Raw genomic sequence first — 24,154 nt, 5'->3', positions numbered from 1 at the left:
ATTTGTACTGTCAGAATTATATCCATGGGACTGATTGAATTAACTGGCTTATTATCTTTCTTAGGGCCAGATTACATGTGGAGCGCTATCTCTGCTAGACGTAAGCTTTTTGTGCTTGTTGGGTTGCGCTAGCATTACACGTTGAAAGGTAACTGTTTTCCCTCAAGCGCTAACCCGACAAGCGTAAAAAGCCGAACTTACAATATTGTAAGCTCGATAACGTATTCCCTAATAGAAGTCAATGGAGCAAAAAAAGTGGAAAGAAACCTAACACCCTACTCCCACGCAAACCTGATCGCATATTCCCAAGTGCACTACCCCGTCATGCAAATATAAATATTTCACATTCCAATGTTCTTCACAAAGCAGAATATGTTATTTTTATTCATAAATTCATATTTCTATATATACAGTATATGATGGTATTTTGGTACAGTATATATATATATATATATATATAGGTATCCAAAACACCAGATCTTGCCCTCAGAGGAAAACTGCCTGGGTGCAACTTTGCAATAAATAGTAGCAAAAAAAAAATGCACTCTCAGGACTTTCACAATCAAGTTACTTTATTCCTGTAACGTTTTCGGAGGTCTTGCCTCCTTCATCAGCATGCTGATGAAGGAGGCAAGACCTCCGAAAACGTTACAGGAATAAAGTAACTTGATTGTGAAAGTCCTGAGAGTGCATTTTCTTTGGCTACTATATATATACATGATTACATATAGGTATAGATATATACAGATATATATATAGAGGAATATCTATTTACAAATACTTTGTACTATGTGCAGAACATTGGAATGTGAAATATTTACAGTAAATATACACTATAACACTTTATTAATGTCTATGTATAAATATGTATGTGTTTAAATGTGTATATATGTCTGTAAAAACATAAATACACATATAAATACATAACTATATATGTAAATATACAGTATATAGTATATATATATATATATATATATATAATTATATATATATATATATATACAGTATATTTATACAGTATATATACAGTACACATACATAGGTATATTTAGACATGTATGTATGTCTATGTGAAAGCCATTTGAAGCCTTTTTTCTACCACGTGAGACCTCATATATGTGAGCCCTTCTAACTTTTTTGTACAATATTTTATTTTAATAATTTTTATTAGATAGTGTTATTATTAGTGTAATTGTACTTTGTAATATATTTTTTGATGTGTTTTGTGACACTTTTCTGTTTCGCAAAACAGTCAACCCGATGCACGTTAACTTCAAATGTGCTCAAGAGATTGCATTTATTTTAAATTTATGATGAGACAAAACCTGACAAGCGCAAACACCTGCTGTAACCTCCTTTTCGCTCGCACGGAACTGTTAGTGCTCCACTCGTAATCTAGCCCATAATGATTAATTCAGGAATGATACATGCAAGCCTATTTGTTGTTATGTAGCATTGTTACATATATATCAACTTCACAATTGGTAATTATGTATCTTTTTATCAACATTAAATAAACACAAAGCTATATTAATATATTTTAAAAATACATAAAAGATGGTAAAATAAATAATGACAGCATGTTGCAAAGCTTTTTTCTATGCACATAATTACACACATAAGCCCAGATTACAAGTGAAGCGCTATTGATAGCACAGGGGGCATTATCAATATGCACCTACAAGTCCATTGTAAAAAAGAATTACTAGAGAATATTATCACAGGTGACCTATTTGTTAGCGTTCCCTATATTCTCAATGGATAGGACAGCCATGCACAACATTGCTGATATGACACAAAACTGCACTAAACATATTAAAATAAAGTATATGTACTAAAGTATATGTTTTTCATTAACATAAATGTATAAAAAGTGTTTGAAAGGGATATGGTATATGACAAGGTGTTGAATTGGGAAGGGCACAAATGTGTGTATATACTTGTGTGTGTATTTGTATGTGACTATCTATCTATCTATCTATCTATCTATCTATCTATCTATCTATATCTATCTATTTATCCAGGTATATATAAATTAAAATCATTTTATACTGTGTTAAGAACAAAACCTTTTTCTATTTCTTAAGGCACCTTTGGTGTAGCACTCGAGCAAAAGCCAGGACCTGAGTTCTGTAGCGCTATCTGACCTCTAGATATTAGAGCGCCGGAGGCTTTTGCTTGACCACTAGCATTTTACTTTTCAACGTATAATATGAGCACAAGAATAAGAGTGCTATAACTTTACCATGAACAGTTTTAGTGCTTCATAGCACTAATATATTTGTGCTCAACGTTTAATCTAGGGCTTTATGAGGAATTCAGCCTTGACTTTATTAAACTTTCAAATAAAGGGGATAATGTAATCACCGGGACCAATATCTTCTTTATTTTCAGGATGTAACTCTGAGCTCATCACAGGGATTTTACAAGAGGAAGTCCTGCTGCCCTGTGTTGTTACATACGAAGAAGACTTCTCATATGATGACCTGGTTGTTTTATGGAACCATGAAGAGTTTAATGTCCATCATTTTTTTGAAGGAAAGTTTCAAGCAGATCACCAGGCTAAACAATTTCAGGGGAGAACACAGCTCTTCCCTAAAGAGTTTCTCAAAGGGAACTTGTCACTTCTTCTTAAGGACTTACGTCTATCTGATGCTGGTAGCTACACATGTAATGGACATTTAACCAAACTTACTAGATACAGTTTTAGGGAAATAGAACTTGTGATCCAAGGTAAGGTGGCTAAACCTTCTGCTTCTATTGTTTTTTTGCAGTATTTTGCTTGGGTTATGTCAGGTAGAAAAAAAAAAAAAAGATAATATATATTGTGACACAGCAATCACATGGGATATCTGTTTTTAGGCGAACAACACGGTTCTCTCTAGGGTATAAACATTTGCAGACTTGAAATTGCATAAAAGAGCAGTTTTTATGCCCCAAATAAACACGACACACTTGGCTTTAAATCACAGTCACAGGTGATTTAAAAAACAACTAAAAACAAAAGCCTGGCTCTTTTAGAGCGCAAACTAAATATGTAGCAATCCTAACTAATCAGTAGAATAACCTAACAAACAAAATAACAGTTTTCACCAACCTTTGTGATTAAGGGCTAGATTACAAGTGGAGCGCTAATTTGAGTGCCTGTAAAGGACAAATTTGCCTGTTCATGGGCTCTCCTCGATAAATAACCAGCCATTATAAGTGTCTGGTTATTGCTATCGCAAGCTCGAGGTAACAATTAGTGCTCTGGAAATTAACCTGAGAGCAGATCTCTGGTTAAATTTCTAAATGTGCCCCAATTGCCCCCCAAATACTGTGGTGTGTTTGTTTGTAAAATAAAAAAAACAATGAGCATCTTTATAAATATTAAAATATAACTGCACAAAGCAGTTTATAGGGATTACTTGGCGGGTGTTGGGTGCCTTGACATTGCGGTCTATGGGGATATGTGTGTTTTCTGTAAATATATATATATATATATATATATATATATATATATATATACACAGACAGTATTTAAATGCTTATATACATATATATTTATGTGTTAGTATGTGTATATACATATATATTTATGTGTTACTATGTGTATATATACATATATATTTATGTGTTACTATATGTATATACATATATATTTATGTGTTACTATGTGTATATACATATATATTTATGTGTTACTATGTGTATATACATATATATTTATGTGTTACTATGTGTATATACATTTATATTTATGTGTTAGTATGTGTATATACATATATATTTATGTGTTACTATGTGTATATACATATATATTTATGTGTTACTATGTGTATATACATATATATTTATGTGTTACTGTGTGTATATACATATATATTTATGTGTTAGTATGTGTATATACATATATATTTATGTGTTGATATGTGTAAATACATATATATTTATGTGTTAGTATGTGTATATACATATATATTTATGTGTTACTATGTGTATATACATATATATTTATGTGTTACTATGTGTATATACATATATATATTTATGTATTACTATGTGTATATACATATATATTTATGTTATTATGTGTATATACATATATATTTATCTGTTAATATGTGTATATACATATATATTTATGTGTTAGTATGTGTATATACATATATATTTATGTGTTACTATGTGTATATACATATATATTTATGTGTTACTATGTGTATATCCTATCTAATAAAAGGCCAAGTGTGTTTGTCTGAAGCTGTCATGCGCAGTAGAGACTGCGCATGAGGACAAACACACCTGGCCTTCCAACTGACCTGGCATTGTGTAGTTGAGTGGGCGTGGCTGGGCGGTTGCAACATGGGCGTGGGCGAATGGGTGCGACATGGGCGGGGCCGGGTGGGGCCAGATGCTGGGGTGGCTGCAGAGAGACAGAGAGTTCTAAAGAATGGGGATAGAGAGAGCAGAAGAGGGTGGATAGAGAGAGGGAAAGAGACAGCAAAAGAGAGAGGGGGAGAGAGACAGAAAAAGAGAGGGGGAGAGAGACAGCAAAAGGGAGGGGTAGAGAAACATCAAAAGGGAGGGGGGAGAGAGACAGCAAAAGTGAGGGGGAGAGAGACAGCAAAAGTGAGGGGGAGAGAGACAGCAAAAGTGAGGGGGAGAGAGACAGCAAAAGGGAGGGGGGAGAGAGACAACAAAAGTGAGGGGGAGAGAGACAGCAAAAGTGAGGGGGAGAGAGACAGCAAAAGGGAGGGGGGAGAGAGACAACAAAAGAGAGGGGGAGAGAGACAGCAAAAGAGAGGGGGGAGAGAGACAGCAAAAGAGAGGGGTGAGAGAGACAGCAAAAGAGAGGAGGGAAAGAGACAGCAAAGGGGAGGGGGAGAGAGACAGCAAAATAGATGGGGGAGAGAGACAGCAAAAGAGAGGGGGGAGAGAGACAGCAAAAGAGAGGGGTGAGAGAGACAGCAAAAGAGAGGAGGTAGAGAGACAGCAAAAGGGAGGGGGAGAGAGACAGCAAAATAGATGGGGGAGAGAGACAGCAAAAAAGAGGGGGGAGAGAGACAGCAAAAGAGAGGGGGAGAGAGCGCAAAAGAGAGGGGGAGAGAGCGCAAAAGAGAGGGGGAGACAGCACAAAAGAGAGGGGGAGACAGCACAAAAGAGAATGGGAGAGAGACAGCAAAAGAGAGGGGGGAGAGAGAGCAAAAGAGAGGGAGAGAGACAACAAACGAGAGGAGAGAGAGAGAGCAAACATGAGGAGAGAGAGCAAACGAGAGGGGGGAAGAGAGAGAGCAAAAGAGAGGGAGAGAGAAAGCAAAAGAGGGAGAGAGGGAGAGAGAGAGAGAGCAAAAGAGAGGGAGAGAGACAGCAAACGAGGGGGAGAGAGAGCAAAAGGGAGGGGGGAAAGAGACAGCAAAAGGGAGGGGGGAGAGAGACAGCAAAAGGGAGGGGGTGAGATAGCAAAAGGGAGGGGGGATAGAGACAGCAAAAGGGAGGGGGGAGAGAGACAGCAAAAGGGAGGGGGAGAGAGACAGCAAAAGTGAGGGGGAAGAGACAGCAAAAGGGAGGGGGGAGAGAGACAACAAAAGAGAGGGGGTAGAGAGACAGCAAAAGAGAGGGGGTAGAGAGACAGCAAAAGAGAGGAGGGAGAGAGACAGCAAAAGGAAGGGGGGGAGAGAGACAGCAAAAGAGATGGGGGAGAGAGACAGCAAAAGAGAGGGGGGAGAGAGACAGGAAAAGAGAGGGGGGAGAGAGACAGCAAAAAAGAGGGGAGAGAGAGACAGCAAAAGGGAGGGGGGAGAGAGACAGCAAAAGAGAGGGGGGAGAGAGACAGCAAAAGAGAGGGGGGGAGAGAGACAGCAAAAGAGAGGGGGGAGAGAGACAACAAAAGAGAGGGGGAGAGACAGCAAAAGACAGGGGGGAGAGACAGCAAAATAGAGGGGGAGAGAGACAGCAAAAGAGATGGGGGAGAGAGACAGCAAAAGAGAGGGGGGAGAAAGCACAAAGAGAGGGGGGAGAGAGCGCAAAAGAGAGGGGGGAGAGAGCGCAAAAGAGAGGGGGAGAGAGCGCAAAAGAGAGGGGAGAGAGTGCAAAAGAGATGGGGGAGAGAGCGCAAAAGAGGGGGGAGAGAGTGCAAAAGAGAGGGGGGAGAGAGCGCAAAAGAGAGGGGAGAAAGCGCGAAAGAGAGGGAGAGAGAGCGCAAAAGCGAGGGGGGAGAGAGCGCAAAAGCGAGGGGGGAGAGAGCGCAAAAGCGAGGGGGGAGAGAGCGCAAAAGAGAGGGGAGAGAGCGCAAAAGAGAAGGGGAGAGAGCGCAAAAGAGAGGGGGAGAGAGACAGCAAAAGAGAGGGGGAGAGAGCGCAAAAGAGAGGGGGAGAGAGCGCAAAAGAGAGGGGAGACAGCACAAAAGAGAAGGGGAGAGAGACAGCAAAAGAGAGGGGGGAGAGAGACAGCAAAAGAGAGGGGAGAGAGACAGCAAAAGAGAGTGAGAGAGACAACAAACGAGAGGAGAGAGCAAACATGAGGAGAGAGAGCAAACAAGAGGAGGGAAGAGAGAGAGCAAAAGAGAGGGAGAGAGACAGCAAAAGTGGGGGAGAGAGAGAGAGCAAAAGAGAGGGAGAGAGACAGCAAACGAGGGGGAGAGAGAGCAAAAGAGAGGGGGAGAAAGAGAAAAAGAGAGGGGGGAGAGAGAGAGCAAAAGAGAGGGGGAAGAGAGAGAGCAAAAGAGAGGGGGGAGAGAGAGAGCAAAAGAGAGGGGGGAGAGAGAGAGCAAAATACAGGGGGAGAGAGAGAGTAAAAGAGAGGGGGGGAGAGAGAGCAAAAGAGAGGGGAGAGAGAGAACAAAAGAGAGGGGAGAAAGAGAGAGCAAAAATGAGGGGGGATAGAGAGAGAGCAAGGGGTGGGACCGCTGTACTGCAAAAAATGCCCCATGTACACGGGCTTTAGAACTAGTACATATATATTTATGTTAATATGTGTATATACCAGTGATGTGCAGTCACTAGAGGCAGGTGAGGCAGTGCTTCACCTCTCATATTGGCAAAAATATATTTTTCACAGCTACATGTTGTGCAATGGAGAGGCACAAGCAGGTCTGCCCTCCATTACACAACATCCTGCGCCACCTACTGGATGAAAGTGGTTAAGATCATTGCATGGCTCATTAACTGCTTATTTGAGGCAGTCCTATTTGGGCTGAACCAATCCAGTGAGAGGCATTAGTAAGTGGAAGTTAGGGTTGGGGCTGGATGTTAAATCATATAAAACAAAACAAAAACGGAAAAAAACAACTTTCATTTATTTTGTTGCTGCCCTGTGAAGCTGCTAGCTTTGCTAAAGTGAAAAAGAGAGTTCTGTTCTTCCCCTCTAAGTGCAGTGGAATGTGCCACTGTCACTTCCTTACAGATAGAGCAACCAGGAAGAAATGCAGACTTGCAGTATTTTAGCCACATTTTATTAAAGTAAGTTCTGCAACCTTACGCCTAGATTTAGAGTTTGGCGTTAGCCGTCAAAACCAGCGTTAGAGGCTCCTAACGCTGGTTTTGGGCTACCACTGGTATTTAGAGTCAGTCAGGTAAGGGTCTAACGCTCACTTTGCAGCCGCGACTTTTTCATACCGCAGATCCCCCTACGCCATTTGCATATCCTATCTTTTCAATGGGATCTTTCTAACGCCAGTATTTAGAGTCTTGGCTGAAGTGAGCGTTAGAAATCTAACGACAAAACACCAGCCACAGAAAAAAAACAGGAGTTAAAGGGACCCTAAACACCTTCTGGTTTCTCATATTACGTTTTTTTTTTAAAATTAAATAGTTACTGATTTGCATCTTTATTGTGCTTTTACTTTTTTTAAATTAGCTTTTTCATATTTATTGCTGTTTGAAATACTTACCTAAACCACCGCCGATTGAAAGTAATGATAGCCGCCATCTTGTAACGCACGTTACAGCTGATGCCATGTCACGTGATGTGTGCATCCATTTCCACTACCGCACATACGAAGAGACAAGAGAGCACTCTCCACTGAATCTATGAGGCTCGTACTCAGCAACCTTGTGAACGAGCTTCATACATTCAGTGGAGCCGATGTTATTGAATGACAGCTGTGTGTCTGTGAGAGGACCAGCTTGTCAGAATTATTATGTTTTAGTTTCTTTAAACGTTTTGTAATGTATTGTTTCCTGGAGTTTGTTCACTGTGTCATTGCAGCTTCATGTCATTAGATCTGATAATATTTATATACAAAACCATATAACAATGCACTAGGGACAAAACTGTAATTTGCAGCCACATAAAACTTATACTGCAGTGCTTGGCTGTCTGATCGTCATTATCCCTGTTGTGTACGGAACAGTCACTAAACAGTCACTAAACACCACATTCTTTGGCTGACCTCTCCCTACAACCTAACAAAAGACAAAGTGTTCCCTGCTCTGATCGGACCCTATGCAAATCTGCTCCATTCCTAGGCTTTGATTTGCGGCTCTGCCCGGCAGCTCACTCTCTGTGCTCTGCATGTGATAGGGAGCAGGCATTAGGAAGATCAGGGCAGGGAACACTTTGGCCTAGATTTGGAGTTCGGCGGTAGCCGTCAAAACCAGCGTTAGAGGCTCCTAACGCTGGTTTTGGCCGCCCGCTGGTATTTGGAGCCAGTGATTAAAGGGTCTAACGCTCACTTTTCAGCCGCGACTTTTCCATACCGCAGATCCCCCTACGCCATTTGCGTAGCCTATCTTTTCAATGGGATCTTTCTAACGCTGGTATTTAGTGTCGTTTCTGAAGTGAGCGTTAGAGCTCTAACGACAAAATTCCAGCCGCCTGAAAATAGCAGGAGTTAAGAGCTTTCTGGCTAACGCCGGTTCATAAAGCTCTTAACTACTGTACCCTAAAGTACACTAACACCCATAAACTACCTATGTACCCCTAAACCGAGCTCCCCCCACATCGCCGCCACTCGATTAAAATTTTTAACCCCTAATCTGCCGACCGCCACCTAAGTTATACTTATGTACCCCTAATCTGCTGCCCCTAACCCCGCCGACCCCTGTATTACATTTATTAACCCCTAACCTGCCCCCCACAACGTCGCCGCCAGCTACTTAAAATAATTAACCCCTAATCTTCCGACCGCAAAGCGCCGCCACCTACGTTATCCCTATGTACCCCTAATCTGCTGCCCCTAACACCGCCGACCCCTATATTATATTTATTAACCCCTAATCTGCCCCCCTCAACGTCGCCGACACCTGCCTACACTTATTAACCCCTAATCTGCCGAGCGGACCTGAGCGCTACTATAATAAAGTTATTAACCCCTAACCCGCCTCACTAACCCTATCATAAATAGTATTAACCCCTAATCTGCCCTCCCTAACATCGCCGACACCTACCTTCAATTATTAACCCCTAATCTGACGACCGGAGCTCACCGCTACTATAATAAATGGATTAACCCCTAAAGCTAAGTCTAACCCTAACACTAACACCCCCCTAACTTAAATATAATTTTAATCTAACGAAATAAATTAACTCTTATTAAATAACTTATTCCTATTTAAAGCTAAATACTTACCTGTAAAATAAATCCTAATATAGCTACAATATAAATTATAATTATATTATAGCTATTTTAGGATTAATATTTATTTTACAGGCAACTTTGTAATTATTTTAACCAGGTACAATAGCTATTAAATAGTTAAGAACTATTTAATAGTTACCTAGTTAAAATAATAACAAATTTACCTGTAAAATAAATCCTAACCTAAGATATAATTAAACCTAACACTACCCTATCAATAAATTAATTAAATAAACTACCTACAATTACCTACAATTAACCTAACACTACACTATCAATAAATTAATTATACAATTAAATAAACTAGCTAAAGTACAAAAAATAAAAAAGAACTAAGTTACAAAAAATAATAAAATATTTACAAACATAAGAAAAATATTACAACAATTTTAAACTAATTACACCTACTCTAAGCCCCCTAATAAAATAACAAAGCCCCCCAAAATAAAAAATTCCCTACCCTATTCTAAATTAAAAAAGTTACAAGCTTGTTAGGGGTAATATTACCAGCCCTGAACAGGGCCCTTTGCGGGGCATGCCCCAAGGAATTCAGCTCTTTTGCCTGTAAAAAAAAACATACCATACCCCCCCCCAACATTACAACCCACCACCCACATACCCCTAATCTAACCCAAACCCCCCTTAAATAAACCTAACACTAAGCCCCTGAAGATCTTCCTACCTTGTCTTCACCATACCAGGTTCACCGATCCGTCCTGGCTCCAACATCTTCATCCAACCCAAGCGGGGGTTGGCGATCCATCATCCGGTGCTGAAAAGGTCCAGAAGAGGCTCCAAAGTCTTCCTCCTATCCGGCAAGAAGAGGACATCCGGACCGGCAAACATCTTCTCCAAGCGGCATCTTCAATCTTCTTCCATCCGGTGCGGAGCGGGTCCATCTTGAAGCAGGCGACGCGGATCCATCCTCTTCTTCCGTTGTCTCCCGACGAATGACGGTTCCTTTAAGGGACGTCATCCAAGATGGCGTCCCTCGAATTCCGATTGGCTGATAGGATTCTATCAGCCAATCGGAATTAAGGTAGGAATTTTCTGATTGGCTGATGGAATCAGCCAATCAGAATCAAGTTCAATCCGATTGGCTGATCCAATCAGCCAATCAGATTGAGCTCGCATTCTATTGGCTGTTCCGATCAGGCAATAGAATGCGAGCTCAATCTGATTGGCTGATTGGATCAGCCAATCGGATTGATCTTGATTCTGATTGGCTGATTCCATCAGCCAATCAGAAAATTCCTACCTTAATTCCGATTGGCTGATAGAATCCTATCAGCCAATCGGAATTCGAGGGACGCTATCTTGGATGATGTCCCTTAAAGGAACCGTCATTCGTCGGGAGACAACGGAAGAAGAGGATGGATCCGCGTCACCTGCTTCAAGATGGACCCGCTCCGCACCGGATGGAAGAAGATTGAAGATGCCGCTTGGAGAAGATGTTTGCCGGTCCGGATGTCCTCTTCTTGCCGGATAGGAGGAAGACTTTGGAGCCTCTTCTGGACCTCTTCAGCACCGGATGATGGATCGCCAACCCCCGCTTGGGTTGGATGAAGATGTTGGAGCCAGGACGGATCGGTGAACCTGGTATGGTGAAGACAAGGTAGGAAGATCTTCAGGGGCTTAGTGTTAGGTTTATTTAAGGGGGGTTTGGGTTAGATTAGGGGTATGTGGGTGGTGGGTTGTAATGTTGGGGGGGGGTATGGTATGTTTTTTTTTTACAGGCAAAAGAGCTGAATTCCTTGGGGCATGCCCCGCAAAGGGCCCTGTTCAGGGCTGGTAAGGTAAAAGAGCTTGTAACTTTTTTAATTTAGAATAGGGTAGGGAATTATTTATTTTGGGGGGCTTTGTTATTTTATTAGGGGGCTTAGAGTAGGTGTAATTAGTTTAAAATTGTTGTAATATTTTTCTTATGTTTGTAAATATTTTATTATTTTTTGTAACTTAGTTCTTTTTTATTTTTTGTACTTTAGCTAGTTTATTTAATTGTATTTATTTGTAGCAATTGTGTTTAATTAATTTATTGATAGTGTAGTGTTAGGTTAATTGTAGGTAATTGTAGGTAGTTTATTTAATTAATTTATTGATAGGGTAGTGTTAGGTTTAATTATATCTTAGGTTAGGATTTATTTTACAGGTAAATTTGTTATTATTTTAACTAGGTAACTATTAAATAGTTCTTAACTATTTAATAGCTATTGTACCTGGTTAAAATAATTACAAAGTTGCCTGTTAAATAAATATTAATCCTAAAATAGCTATAATATAATTATAATTTATATTGTAGCTATATTAGGATTTATTTTACAGGTAAGTATTTAGCTTTAAATAGGAATAAGTTATTTAATAAGAGTTAATTTATTTCGTTAGATTAAAATTATATTTAATTTAGGGGGGTGTTAGTGTTAGGGTTAGACTTAGCTTTAGGGGTTAATACATTTATTATAGTAGCGGTGAGGTCCGCTCGGCAGATTAGGGGTTAATAATTGAAGGTAGGTGTTGGAGATGTTAGGGAGGGCAGATTAGGGGTTAATACTATTTATGATAGGGTTAGTGAGGTGGATTAGGGGTTAATAACTTTATTATAGTAGCGCTCATGTCCGCTCGGCAGATTAGGAGTTAATAAGTGTAGGCAGGTGTCGGCGACGTTGAGGGGGGCAGATTAGGGGTTAATAAATATAATATAGGGGTCGGCGATGTTAGGGCAGCAGATTAGGGGTACATAGGGATAACGTAGGTTGCGGCGGTTTACGGAGCGGCAGATTAGGGGTTTAAAAAAATATGCAGGGGTCAGCGATAGCGGGAGCGGCAGATTAGGGGTCAATAAGTGTAAGGCTAGGGGTGTTTAGACTCGGGGTACATGTTAGAGTGTTAGGTGCAGACGTAGGAAGTGTTTCCCCATAGGAAACAATGGGGCTGCGTTAGGAGCTGAACGCTGCTCTTTTGCAGGTGTTAGGTTTTTTTTCAGCTCAAACAGCCCCATTGTTTCCTATGGGAGAATCGTGCACGAGCACGTTTTTGAGGCCGGCCGCGTCCGTAAGCAACTCTGGTATCGAGAGTTGCATTTGCGTTAAAAATGCTCTACGCTCCTTTTTTGGAGCCTAACGCAGCATTTGATTAAACTCTCGATACCAGAGTTAAATTTATGGTGCGGCCAGAAAAAAGCCCGCGGAGCGTTAACAGCCCTTTTACCGCCGAACTCCAAATCTAGGCCTTTTTGTTTGTCTTTTGTTAGGTTGTAGGGAGAGGTCAGCCAAAGAATGTGGTGTTTAGTGACTGTTTAGTGACTGTTCCGTACACAACAGGGATAATGACGATCAGACAGCCAAGCACTGCAGTATAAGTTTTATGTGGCTGCAAATTACCCCTTTGTCCCTAGTGCATTGTTATATGGTTTTGTATATATAAATATTATCAGATCTAATGAAATGAAGCTGCACTGACACAGTGAACAAACTCCAGGAAACAATACATTACAAAACGTTTAAAGAAACTAAAACATAATAATTATACCTTATATTTATGCTCAAGAATTAAAATGAGTAACGTTTTAATATGTGTGTATTGTGTATTCTAAAGCAATTAAACTAAAGATCGATGCAAAGTTTTCCCTGCTCTGATCTTCCTAATGCCTGCTCCCTATCACATGCGGGGCACAGAGAGTGAGCTGCCGGGCAGAGCCGCAAATCAAAGCCTTGGAATGGAGCAGATTTGCATAGGGTCCGATCAGACTCTGACAGGCACAGGAAAGCAAAACAATGTATGGCTTGAGCGGGAGCTTGGAGAGAAAGGTGAGGGGTAGAAGGGAAAAGAGGGGAAAAATATTTTAGATGTGCTTATAGGAATGAATAAACAGCGTACATGAATTCAATAAATGAAATTTTATTAGCTATACAGCAATCAGTAGCTGATGCTGCTTCAAAATCTATTCTTGTGCAAAAAGCTAAAGATAATCCCTGCAAACGTTATAGCAGTAGTAGTTTTTTACTGTTGCGTGCACGCTCACAGCAATAAGCACAGACTTTCACCATGTCTGCAGGGATTCAGCAGGGAGCAGGAACAAAGCACAAGTAAATGTAAAAAAAAAAAAAAATAGGAACACCCATAATTAAAAAACAATTCAATTTGTATTTTAAAAACTAAAACAGCATTATGACTAAAAAAAAACAAAAAAAAAACCTAATGACAAGTGTTTAATGTCCCTTTAAGAGCTTTCTGGGCTAACACCGGTTCATACAGCTCTTAACTACTGTGCTCTAAAGTACACTAACACCCATAAACTACCTATGTACCCCTAAACCGAGGTCCCCCCATATCGCCGCCACTCTACTAAAATTTTTTAACCCCTAATCTGCCGACCGCACACCGCCGCCACCTACATTATCCCTATGTACCCATAATCTGCTGCCCCTAACACCGCCGACCCCTATATTATATTATTATATTCATTAACCCCTAATCTGCCGCCCCCAACGTTGCCTCCACCTACCTACAATTATTAACCCCTAATCTGCCGACCGGACCTCACCGCTACTATAATAAAGTTATTAACCCCTAATCCGCCTCACTCCCGCCTCAATAACCCTATAATAAATAGTATTAACCCCTAATCTGCCCTCCCTAACATCACCGACACCTAACTTCAAGTGTGTGTGATTGTGTCTCTCTCTCTTTCTCTAACCCTCTGTGTGTGATTGTGTCTCTCTCTTTCTCTAACCCTCTGTGTGTGATTGTGTCTCTCTTTCTCTAACCCTCTGTGTGTGATTGTGTCTCTCTTTCTCTCTCTCTCCAACCCTCTGTGTGTGATTGTGTCTCTTTCTCTTTCTCTCTCTCTCTAACCATCTGTGTGATTGTGTCTCTCTCTTTCTCTAACCCTCTGTCTGTGATTGTCTCTCTCTCTCTCTTTCTCTCTCTCTAACCCCCTGTGTGTGATTGTGTGTCCCTCTCTCTCTCTTTCTCTCTCTCTCTCTCTCTCTCTCTCGCTAACCCTCTGTGTATGATTGTGTCTCTCTCTCTCTTTCTCTCTCTCTAACCATCTGTGTGTGATTGTGTCTCTCTCTCTCTTTCTCTCTCTCTCTCTCTAACCCTCTGTGTGTGATTGTGTCTCTCTCTCTCTATCTCTAACCCTCTGTGTATGATTGTGTCTCTCTCTCTTTTTCTCTCTCTCTAACCCTCTGTGTGTGATTGTGTCTCTCTCTAACCCTCTGTGTGTGATTGTGTCTCTCTTTCTCTAACCCTCTGTATGTAATTGTGTCTCTCTCTCTCTTTCTCTCTCTCTAACCCTCTGTGTGTGTTTGTGTGTCTCTCTCTCTCTCTCTCTTTCTCTCTCTCTAACCCTCTGTGTGTAATTGTGTCTCTCTCTCTCCCTAACCCTCTGTGTGTGATTGTGTCTCTCTTTCTCTCTCTCTCTCTCTCTCTCTCTCTCTCTCTCATCCTCTGTGTGTGATTGTGTGTCTCTCTCTCTCTAACCCTCTGTGTGTAATTGTGTCTCTCTAACCCTCTGTGACTCTCCCCCCCCCCCCCCGTCTCTCTCTCTCTCTCCCTCTTCCCCCGAGTGCTTTTCTGTGTTTCTGTCTACCTTTTATTTATGTAATTATTGAATTGGTAGTGTGGTAAAGCGCCCCACCATCTTTAAATTTCACCAGCCGCCACTGGATCAAGACATTTTTATATTTACTGAATAATGAAATAATCTATAAGCATTATTTGCAGCATTAAAGTAAAAAGTATGTTTTAAACATATTTTAATGGGCATGGATTTCTAGATCTCATAATCAGAGCAAGCATTTTGTTATCTGGCAAGAGTTTCTGTTACAATCCTTTTAGACTAAAATCAGATGTTTACTAGGTTGATCAGTTTTCCAAGAAACCATTTAAAGGGACATGAAGGGTCTCTCTCTTTCTCTCTCTAACCCTCTGTGTGTGATTGTGTGTGTCTCTCTCTCTCTAACCCTCTGTGTGTGATTGTGTCTCTCTCTCTTTCTCTAACCCTCTGTGTGATTGTGTCTCTCTCTTTCTCTAACCCCCTGTGTGTGATTGTGTCTCTCTCTCTTTCTCTAACCCTCTGTGTGTGATTGTGTCTCTCTCTCTTTCTCTCTCTCTCTAACCATCTGTTTGTGATTGTCTCTCTCTCTCTCTCTCTCTCTCTCTAACCCTCTGTGTGTGATTGTGTCTCTCTCTCTCTTTCTCTCTCTCTAACCCTCTGTGTGTGATTGTGTCTCTCTCTCTTTCTCTCTCTCTAACCCTCTGTGTGTGATTGTGTCTCTCTCTCTTTCTCTAACCCTCTGTGTGATTGTGTCTCTCTCTTTCTCTAACCCCCTGTGTGTGATTGTGTCTCTCTCTCTTTCTCTAACCCTCTGTGTGTGATTGTGTCTCTCTTCCTCTAACCCTCTGTGTGTGATTGTGTCTCCCTCTCTTTCTCTAACCCTCTGTGTGTGATTGTGTCTCTCTCTCTTTCTCTAACCCTCTGTGTGTGATTGTGTCTCTCTCTCTTTCTCTCTCTAACCATCTGTATGTGATTGTCTCTCTCTCTCTCTCTCTCTCTCTCTCTCTAACCCTCTGTGTGTGATTGTGTCTCTCTCTCTCTTTCTCTCTCTCTAACCCTCTGTGTGTGATTGTGTCTCTCTCTCTTTCTCTCTCTCTAACCCTCTGTGTGTGATTGTGTCTCTCTCTCTTTCTCTCTCTCTAACCCTCTGTGTGTGATTGTGTCTCTCTCTCTTTCTCTAACCCTCTGTGTGATTGTGTCTCTCTCTTTCTCTAACCCCCTGTGTGTGATTGTGTCTCTCTCTCTTTCTCTAACCCTCTGTGTGTGATTGTGTCTCTCTTCCTCTAACCCTCTGTGTGTGATTGTGTCTCCCTCTCTTTCTCTAACCCTCTGTGTGTGATTGTGTCTCTCTCTCTTGCTCTCTCTAACCCTCTGTTTGTGATGTATCTCTCTCTCTCTCTCTCTCTCTCTCTCTCTCTCTAACCCTCTGTGTGTGATTGTGTCTCTCTTTCTTTCTCTCTCTCTAACCCTCTGTGTGATTGTGTCTCTCTCTCTTTCTCTAACCCTCTGTGTGTGATTGTGTCTCTCTCTCTTTCTCTAACCCTATGTGTGTGATTGTGTCTCTTTCTCTAACCTTCTGTGTGTGATTGTGTCTCTCTCTCTTTGTCTAACCCTCTGTGTGTGATTGTCTCTCTCTCTTTCTCTCTCTCTAACCCTCTGTGTGATTGTGTCTCTCTCTCTTTCTCTAACCCTCTGTGTGTGATTGTGTCTTTCTCTCTTTCTCTAACCCTCTGTGTGTGATTGTGTCTCTCTCTTTCTCTAACCCTCTGTGTGTGATTGTCTCTCTCTCTCTTTCTCTAACCCTCTGTGTGTGATTGTCTCTCTCTTTCTCTCTCTCTCCAACCCTCTGTGTGTGATTGTGTCTGTCTCTCTTTCTCTCTCTCTCTAACCCTCTGTATGATTGTGTCTCTCTCTTTCTCTAACCCTCTGTGCGTGATTGTCTCTCTCTCTCTCTCTCTCTCTCTCTCTCTCTCTCTTTCTCTCTCTCTAACCCCCTGTGTGTGATTGTGTGTGTGTCTCTCTCTCTTTCTCTAACCCTCTGTGTATGATTGTGTCTCTCTCTAACCCTCTGTGTGTGATTGTGTCTCTCTCTCTTTCTCTCTCTCTCTAACCCTCTGTGTATGATTGTGTCTCTCTCTCTTTTTGTCTCTCTCTAACCCTCTGTGTGTGATTGTGTCTCTCTCTAACCCTCTGTGTGTGATTGTGTCTCTCTTTCTGTGCCATCCTTATATTTGTTACTGTGCTATCCTTATATCCGTTACTGTGCTATCCTTATATCCGTTACTGTGCTATCCTTATATTTGTTACTGTGCTATCCTTATATTCGTTACTGTGCTATCCTTATATTTGTTACTGTGCTATCCTTATATTTGTTACTGTGCTATCCTTATATCTGTTACTGTGCTATCCTAATATTTGTTACTGTGCTATCCTTATATTTGTTACTGTGCTATCCTTATATCCGTTACTGTGCTATCCTTATATCTGTTACTGTGCTATCATTATATCCGTTACTATGCTATCCTTACATTTGTTACTGTGCTATCCTTATATTTGTTACTGTGCTATCCTTATATTTGTTACTGTGCTATCCTTATATTTGTTGCTGTGCTATCCTTATATACTGTGCTATCCTTATATTTGTTACTGTGCTATCCTTATATCCGTTACTGTGCTATCTTTATATTTGTTACTGTACTATCCTTATATTTGTTACTGTGCTATCCTTATATTTGTTACTGTGCTATCCCTATATTTGTTACTGTGCTATCCTTATATTTGTTACTATGCTATCCCTATATTTGTTACTGTGCTATCCTTATATTTGTTACTGTGATATCCCTATATTTGTTACTGTGCTATCCTTATATTTGTTACTGTGCTATCCTTATATTTGTTACTCTGCTATCCTTATATCCGTTACTGTGCTATCCCTATATTTGTTACTGTGCTATCCTTATATTTGTTACTGTGCTATCCCTATATGTGTTACTGTGCTATCCTTATATTTGTTACTGTGCTATCCTTATATTTGTTACTGTGCTATCCTTATATCCGTTACTGTGCTATCCTTATATTTGTTACTGTGCTATCCTTATATTTGTTACTGTGCTATCCTTATATCTGTTACTGTGCTATCCTAATATTTGTTACTGTGCTATCCTTATATTTGTTACTGTGCTATCCTTATATCCGTTACTGTGCTATCCTTATATCTGTTACTGTGCTATCATTATATCCGTTACTATGCTATCCTTACATTTGTTACTGTGCTATCCTTATATTTGTTACTGTGCTATCCTTATATTTGTTACTGTGCTATCCTTATATTTGTTGCTGTGCTATCCTTATATACTGTGCTATCCTTATATTTGTTACTGTGCTATCCTTATATCCGTTACTGTGCTATCTTTATATTTGTTACTGTACTATCCTTATATTTGTTACTGTGCTATCCCTATATTTGTTACTGTGCTATCCTTATATTTGTTACTATGCTATCCCTATATTTGTTACTGTGCTATCCTTATATTTGTTACTGTGATATCCCTATATTTGTTACTGTGCTATCCTTATATTTGTTACTGTGCTATCCTTATATTTGTTACTCTGCTATCCTTATATCCGTTACTGTGCTATCCTTATATCCGTTACTGTGCTATCCTTATATTTGTTACTGTGCTATCCTTATATTCGTTACTGTGCTATCCTTATATTTGTTACTGTGCTATCCTTATATTTGTTACTGTGCTATCCTTATATCTGTTACTGTGCTATCCTAATATTTGTTACTGTGCTATCCTTATATTTGTTACTGTGCTATCCTTATATCCGTTACTGTGCTATCCTTATATCTGTTACTGTGCTATCATTATATCCGTTACTATGCTATCCTTACATTTGTTACTGTGCTATCCTTATATTTGTTACTGTGCTATCCTTATATTTGTTACTGTGCTATCCTTATATTTGTTGCTGTGCTATCCTTATATACTGTGCTATCCTTATATTTGTTACTGTGCTATCCTTATATCCGTTACTGTGCTATCTTTATATTTGTTACTGTACTATCCTTATATTTGTTACTGTGCTATCCTTATATTTGTTACTGTGCTATCCCTATATTTGTTACTGTGCTATCCTTATATTTGTTACTATGCTATCCCTATATTTGTTACTGTGCTATCCTTATATTTGTTACTGTGATATCCCTATATTTGTTACTGTGCTATCCTTATATTTGTTACTGTGCTATCCTTATATTTGTTACTCTGCTATCCTTATATCCGTTACTGTGCTATCCCTATATTTGTTACTGTGCTATCCTTATATTTGTTACTGTGCTATCCCTATATGTGTTACTGTGCTATCCTTATATTTGTTACTGTGCTATCCTTATATTTGTTACTGTGCTATCCTTATATCCGTTACTGTGCTATACTTATATTTGTTACTGTGCTATCCTTATATTTGTTACTGTGCTATCCTTATATTTGTTACTGCGCTATCCTTATATTTGTTACTGTGCTATCCTTATATTTGTTACTATGCTATCCCTATATTTGTTACTGTGCTATCCTTATATTTGTTACTGTGATATCCCTATATTTGTTACTGTGCTATCCTTATATTTGTTACTGTGCTATCCTTATATTTGTTACTGTGCTATCCTTATATCCGTTACTGTGCTATCCCTATATTTGTTACTGTGCTATCCTTATATTTGTTACTGTGCTATCCCTATATGTGTTACTGTGCTATCCTTATATTTGTTACTGTGCTATCCTTATATTTGTTACTGTGCTATCCTTATATCCGTTACTGTGCTATACTTATATTTGTTACTGTGCTATCCTTATATTTGTTACTGTGCTATCCTTATATTTGTTACTGCGCTATCCTTATATTTGTTACTGTGCTATCATTATATTTGTTACTGTGCTATCCTTATATTTGTTACTGTGCTATCCTTATATTTGTTACTGTGCTATCCTTATATTTGTTACTGTGCTATCGTTATATTTGTTACTGTGCTATCCTTATATTCGTTACTGTGCTATCCTTATATTTGTTACTGTGCTATCCTTATATTTGTTACTTTGCTATCCTTATATTTGTTACTGTGCTATCCTTATATTTGTTACTGTGCTATCCCTATATTTGTTACTGTGCTATCCTTATATTTGTTACTGTGCTGTCCCTATATTTGTTACTGTGCTATCCTTATATTTGTTACTGTGCTGTCCCTATATTTGCTATATTTTGCTACTGTGCTATTCTTATATTTGTTACTGCGCTATCCTTATATTTGTTACTGTGCTATCATTATATTTGTTACTGTGCTATCCCTATATTTGTTACTGTGCTATCCTTATATTTGTTACTGTACTATCCTTATATTTTTTACTGTGCTATCCTTATGCTATCATTATATTCGTTACTATGCTATCATTATATTTGTTACTATACTATCCTTATATTCGTTACTATGCTATCATTATATTCGTTACTATGCTATCATTATATTCATTATTTTACTATCCTTATATTCGTTACCTTACTATCCTTATATTCGTTACTATACTATCATTATATTCGTTACTATCCTATCAATATATTCGTTAATATACTATCATTATATTCGTTACTATACTATCCTTATATTCATTACTATGCTATCATTATATTCGTTACTATGCTATCATTATATTCGTTACTATGCTATCATTATATTCGTTACTATGACATTATTATATTCGTTACTATGCTATCATTATATTCATTACTATGCTATCAATATATTCATTACTATACTATTCTTATATTTGTTACTATGCTATCATTATTTTCGTTACTATGCTATCATTATATTCGTTACTATGCTATCATTATATTCGTTACTATGACATCTTTATATTTGTTACTATGCTATCATTATATTCGTTACTATGACATCTTTATATTTGTTACTATGCTATCATTATATTCGTTACTATGACATCTTTATATTTGTTACTATGCTATCATTATATTCGTTACTATGACATCTTTATATTTGTTACTATGCTATCATTATTTTCGTTACTATGCTATCATTATTTTCGTTACTATGCTATCATTATATTCGTTACTATGCTATCATTATATTCGTTACTATGACATCTTTATATTTGTTACTATGCTATCATTATATTCGTTACTATGCTATTATTATATTCATTATTATGACATCATTATATTTGTTACTATGCTATCATTACATTCATTACTATGACATTATATTAGTTACTATTACATCATTATATTTCTTACTATGACATCTTATATTCAGTACTATGACATCATTATATTGATTACTATGACATCATTATATTCGTTACTATGCTATCATTATATTCGTTACTATGACATCATTATATTCGTTACTATGCTATCATTATATTCGTTACTATGACATCATTATATTCGTTACTATGCTATCATTATATTTGTTACTATGACATCATTATATTGATTACTATGACATCGTCATATTCATTACTATGACATCATTATATTCGTTACTATGACATTGTATCTAATGGAGAAGTGTTTTTTATCTTTTCAGCAAGATATGGAAACGAATGTAATGAAAGCTCTGCATTGATCCCCTCTTTGACAATAGCTTTTGGGTGTCTTGTTATTTTTATACTTATTGTGCTGTTCAGAAGAAAGAAGAGAAGCAGAGGGACAGAAGGTTTGTATTTCCGTGCTAAAAGCTGCCTGTGGTTTAAAAAAATAAAGTTATTAAGATATGTGAGTTGATAAAATGCAAATCAATTAGAAATCCCATGCAAAGTGCATTTGAATTTGGTGTTTTCAAATTCAAATCTATTCCAGATTGTTGACCAAACTGAGCACATCTTTACCTGCTTCAAGTACAATATGCTCCCTGTTTCCAAAGCTTTTTCCAGTGTTAAAAGTTACATTTGAATAAATACATCATCTTTTTAAATAAAAAGTAAAATGTGCTTGTCACTAACATGCTAAATCACTTGAAAGTGATACAGAATATCTGTAAAAAGCTGACAACAAAATATCACATAAAAAACATTTCTGTGTAAAAAAGGAAGATATTTTACCTAAAAAAAAATTGCTCCCCAGAGTTAGTGATTTTTAGTTCAGAGTTGCTCTTTTTACTGTTATCAGGATGCTGAAAAAACTAACAAACAAATAAAGAATTCCTGGCAATCTGCTTTACTGTGATCTTGTGGGATTTCACTGAAATCTAGTAGAGAAATAAAGTGACTGTGCAGCAAATACCAGATGCACACACCTTTTCACGTCCCAGGACTAGTATTCTGATTGGATGCTTAAAGAGACAGAAAAGTCATAATTAAAAGTTTATGATTTAGACAGAAAATTTTATTTTAAATAACTTTCACATGTACTTATATTATCTGATTAGCAGTGTTCTCTTGGTATCATTTGTGGAGCAGCATACTTAGGTAGGCTTAGGAACAGAAATTAACTATGACTGGTGGCTAGCTGCTGGTTGGTGGCTGCACTTATACAATTTATGTAATTGTCTCACCCACTGTGTACAGCTATCTACCAGTAGTGCATTGCTGCTCCTTCAACAAAAGATACTTAGAGATTGAAGCATAATCGATAATAGAAGTAAATTGGAAAGCACTTTAAAATTGTATATTCTATCTGAATCGGGAAAGAAACATGTTGTGTTTTATGTCCATTATATTAGCCAGGTAGCCAGTATTTTAAGAAGAAAAATGTGTTTAATTTGTTTCTTTTGTAGGAATGACACCTAAAGACCAGTCACCTAAAGGAAAAAAAGAATAAAATACAGCGATTCTTCAACAAAATATCACCAGAACTTGAATCTACATTATTAATGATAAGGAATTCTGTTTTCTAAACTTGTGTCTTTTATTTGTTAAATCTGAATTTTGCTTAATTTAATGTACTATGTTGTAGAATCTCTTTGGATACATTTCTTTGATTCTGTAGATCTATTTACTTATTGGAGCTGTAATGAGTGACTTCTGTTTAAGACAAGTACTGTGTTTATATGCGCTGTAACCTGCAGACACAACGAAACGCGGTAATGAGTTATATATATGCACTATATTACATGCAGGCACAGCAAAACACGTTAATGAGTTATGTATATGCGCTGTATCACAAGCAGACACAGCAAAACGCGTTAGTGAGTTATGTATATGCGCTGTATCTCATGCAGACACAGTGAAACGCGATAATGAGTTATGTATATGCGCTGTATCACATTCAGACACAGCAAAACGCGTTAAGGAGTTATGTATATGTGGTGTATCACATGCAGACACAGCAAAACGCTTTATTGAGTTATGTATATGCGCTATATTACATGCAGGCACAGCAAAATGCGTTAATGAGTTATGTATATGTGCTGTATCACATGCAGACACAGCAAAATGCGTTAATGAGTTATGTATATGCGCTGTATCACATGCAGACACAGCAAAACGCGTTAATGAGTTATGTATATGCGCTATATCACATGCAGATATAGCAAAATGCGTTAATGAGTTCTCACTGAGAACCCAATGATTAAAAACTCACCAGCATGAAGTGAAGCCATTCAAAATCTTTGGGGTTTTTTTGTAGACCTTATATTGTAGTGTTGGTGTCTCTACTTCACATCCAGGGTACTGAAAAGCAAGATAAACATCTCTCAATCCAACATTTTCATTTTTAAAATTCTTTGAGGTAATTCGCTGTTCTGAAGAGATCATCTCGTCTGAACATAGAGCTTTAGATCCTCAGCTGCTAAGAAAAGCAATACGTGGCTTAAAGGGTTATGAAACTCAACATTTTTCTTTAAACTTCCCTATGCTATAAAAAACATGTGAAATTTGTACTTGTTCCTCTTTCTCCCAGGGAGGAATGTGTTAATACTTTTAGCTATTTTATATGTGAGATTTTGTTACCCCCTCCTACCTCAGATTCTCTCTACTCATTTGTTCTTTAAAGTTGGGTTTTCAGTTTTGCATCAACAA

General features: G+C 38.5%; 1 protein-coding gene across 2 annotated transcripts in view; it reads left to right on the top strand.

The window, feature by feature from the left end:
- The window catches only part of LOC128662559 (V-set domain-containing T-cell activation inhibitor 1), a 71,646-nt gene extending 47,808 nt beyond the window's left edge, over positions 1–23,838 (top strand). For both annotated transcript variants that reach the window (XM_053716356.1, XM_053716355.1), the window contains exons 3-5: positions 2,395–2,733; positions 21,724–21,852; positions 22,912–23,838. In XM_053716356.1, the coding sequence (XP_053572331.1) occupies positions 2,395–2,733; positions 21,724–21,852; positions 22,912–22,955 (512 nt within the window). In that variant the 3' untranslated portion in view covers positions 22,956–23,838. The remainder of the gene's footprint in view (positions 1–2,394; positions 2,734–21,723; positions 21,853–22,911) is intronic.
- The last annotated feature ends 316 nt before the right edge of the window (positions 23,839–24,154 follow it).

The sequence above is a fragment of the Bombina bombina genome, chromosome 6 (genome assembly GCF_027579735.1).
Source record: "Bombina bombina isolate aBomBom1 chromosome 6, aBomBom1.pri, whole genome shotgun sequence".
In the NCBI taxonomy this organism is placed as follows: domain Eukaryota; kingdom Metazoa; phylum Chordata; class Amphibia; order Anura; family Bombinatoridae; genus Bombina; species Bombina bombina.
The sequence above is the reverse complement of the archived record's forward strand: the minus strand, read 5'-3'. Positions and strand labels throughout refer to the sequence as shown.